The 2180-nt window shown below is 42.2% G+C and overlaps 1 protein-coding gene across 1 annotated transcript; it reads right to left on the bottom strand.

Annotated features, from left to right (window-relative positions):
* Positions 1–1294: 1294 nt before the first annotated feature.
* On the bottom strand, positions 1295–1774 carry LOC138907670 (uncharacterized). The gene has a single exon (XM_070198275.1). It carries the CDS (start codon positions 1772–1774, stop codon positions 1295–1297), a length of 480 nt encoding a protein of 159 aa, XP_070054376.1.
* Positions 1775–2180: the final 406 nt, after the last annotated feature.

Here is a 2180-nt window from a genome sequence, read left to right as displayed (position 1 = left end):
AGATGCGCCATATAAGTAATACCTCTACATCTTGAGCGCGTGTACAATAGCTACTAACTCCAAATCATGCACTGGATAGTTCTTCTCATGGGGCTTCAACTAGCGCGACATGTAGGCAATCAACCTATTGTCCTGCATTAACACACACCCAACGCCTACACGCGAATCATCACAATAAATTGTATAAAACCTCGATCCTAAAGGCAATAACAAATTTGGAGCCATAGTCAAAGATGTCTTGATCTTATAAAGCTCTTCTAACACTCGCCAGACCATCTGAAAGGAGATCCTTTCTAAGTCAACTGAGTCAATAGAGTTGTAATAGATGAAAACCCCTGCACAAAGCAACGACAATACCCAGCCAAGCCTAAGAAATTCTTGATCACAGTAGAGGTAGAAGGTCTGGGCTAACTATGAACTGCTTTAATCTTCTTCAGACCCACCTTGATCCCATCAATAGATACTACGTGACCTAAGAATGCCACTGAGTCCAACCAAAACTCATACTTGGAGAACTTAGCATACAATTTCTTCACCCTCAAAGACTAAAGCACAATCCTCAAATGTTGCTCGTGCCCCTATCTATTATGGGAATGCACCAATATATCATCAATGAACACAATGACAAAAGAATCTAAATAAGGCTAGAACACACTGTTCATCAAATGCATGAAAGTCATTGGGGCATTGGTCAACCCAGAAGACATCACCAAAAACTCATAATGTCCATAACGAGTCATAAAAGCCGTCTTAGGGATATCCAAAGCCCTATATTCAACTGGTGATATCTTAATCTCAGTCAATCTTTGAGAACATCTTAACACCCTAAAGCTGATCAAATAAATCATTAATGCACGGTAGTGGATACATGTTCTTGATAGTAACTTTGTTCACCTGTCTGTAATCAATATACATCCTCATGGGACCATCTTTATTCTTTACAAACAACACTGGCACGCCCCAAGGAGAAACACTTAGCCTAATGAATCCCTTATCAAGCAAATCTTGCAATTGCTCCTTCAATTCCTTCAACTTAGCTGGAGCCATGTGATATGGGCTAAGTAATCGGAACCAAGTCAATATCAAAATCAATATCCCTATCCGGTTGCATACCCGCCAAATCCATAGGAAGCATCTCTGGAAACTCTCTCACCATCGGTACTGAATCCATGGAAGGAACCTCGGCGCTAGAATCCTGAATAAAAGCCAAATATGCAAGGCATCCCTTTTCAACCATATGTTGATCCTTCAGAAATGAAATCACCCTACTAGTGGAAAGACCAAGCGACCCTCACTACTTAGCTAAAGTCATAGTCTTGGCATGATAATCTAAGATAGCATGATACGGGGATAACCAATCTGTGTCAAGAATCACCTCAAAATCAACCATGTCTAATAATAAGGGATCAACCATAATATCATACACGTTGATAGTGACCACACAAGAACAATAGACACGATCTACCATAATAGAATCTCCAAAAGGTGTGGACACATCGACAGGAATATCCAAAGAATCACAAGGCATATCTAAACATGATGGAAAGTAGGATGGTGCATACGAATAAATAGAACCATGATCAAATATCACTAAAATATCTCTATGAATAACTGAAACAATACATGTAATGACTGTATCAGACGTAACCGCCTCAGGCCTACCAAGGAAAGCATAACAACGATCTTGGCCTCCACCTTCAGGACAACCTCTACCCGCCTGACCTCCACCTCTAGCTGGATGTGCAGGTGGTGTAACAATTGGTGCGGGAATCATTGTCTGAGTACCCTACTGAGGTACATCCATCTAAATCCTGGGACAACCCCTCCTCATGTGCATTGGAATCCCTACACTCAAAGCAAGCTCTCTGCGGACATGTCTGTTGGGGCTAAGCCTACCCCGAACAACTGGAAGAACCACTGTAAGGACTATGTGCGGAAGGAGCGCTGAATGACGAATGCCCTAGATGATTACTCTAAAACCCATGGCTAGCTGGAGCACCACACGAAGTCTTTAGTCCTGAATTAACTGGACTACGATAATAAACTCTGCCATAGTGACCCTTGCCTCCAGAATAGGTACCACTAAATCCTCTAGTACCATGAGGCTTCTTGCCCTCTCTATACTCCCTCACCTGCCTGCGGATATGCAGTAATCTCCTAGCAATCTCTACAACCTGGTG

This window comes from Nicotiana tomentosiformis, chromosome 3 (genome assembly GCF_000390325.3).
Source record: "Nicotiana tomentosiformis chromosome 3, ASM39032v3, whole genome shotgun sequence".
Classification (NCBI taxonomy): domain Eukaryota; kingdom Viridiplantae; phylum Streptophyta; class Magnoliopsida; order Solanales; family Solanaceae; genus Nicotiana; species Nicotiana tomentosiformis.
Note: the sequence above shows the minus strand (reverse complement) of the source record. Positions and strands in the feature narration are given on the sequence as shown.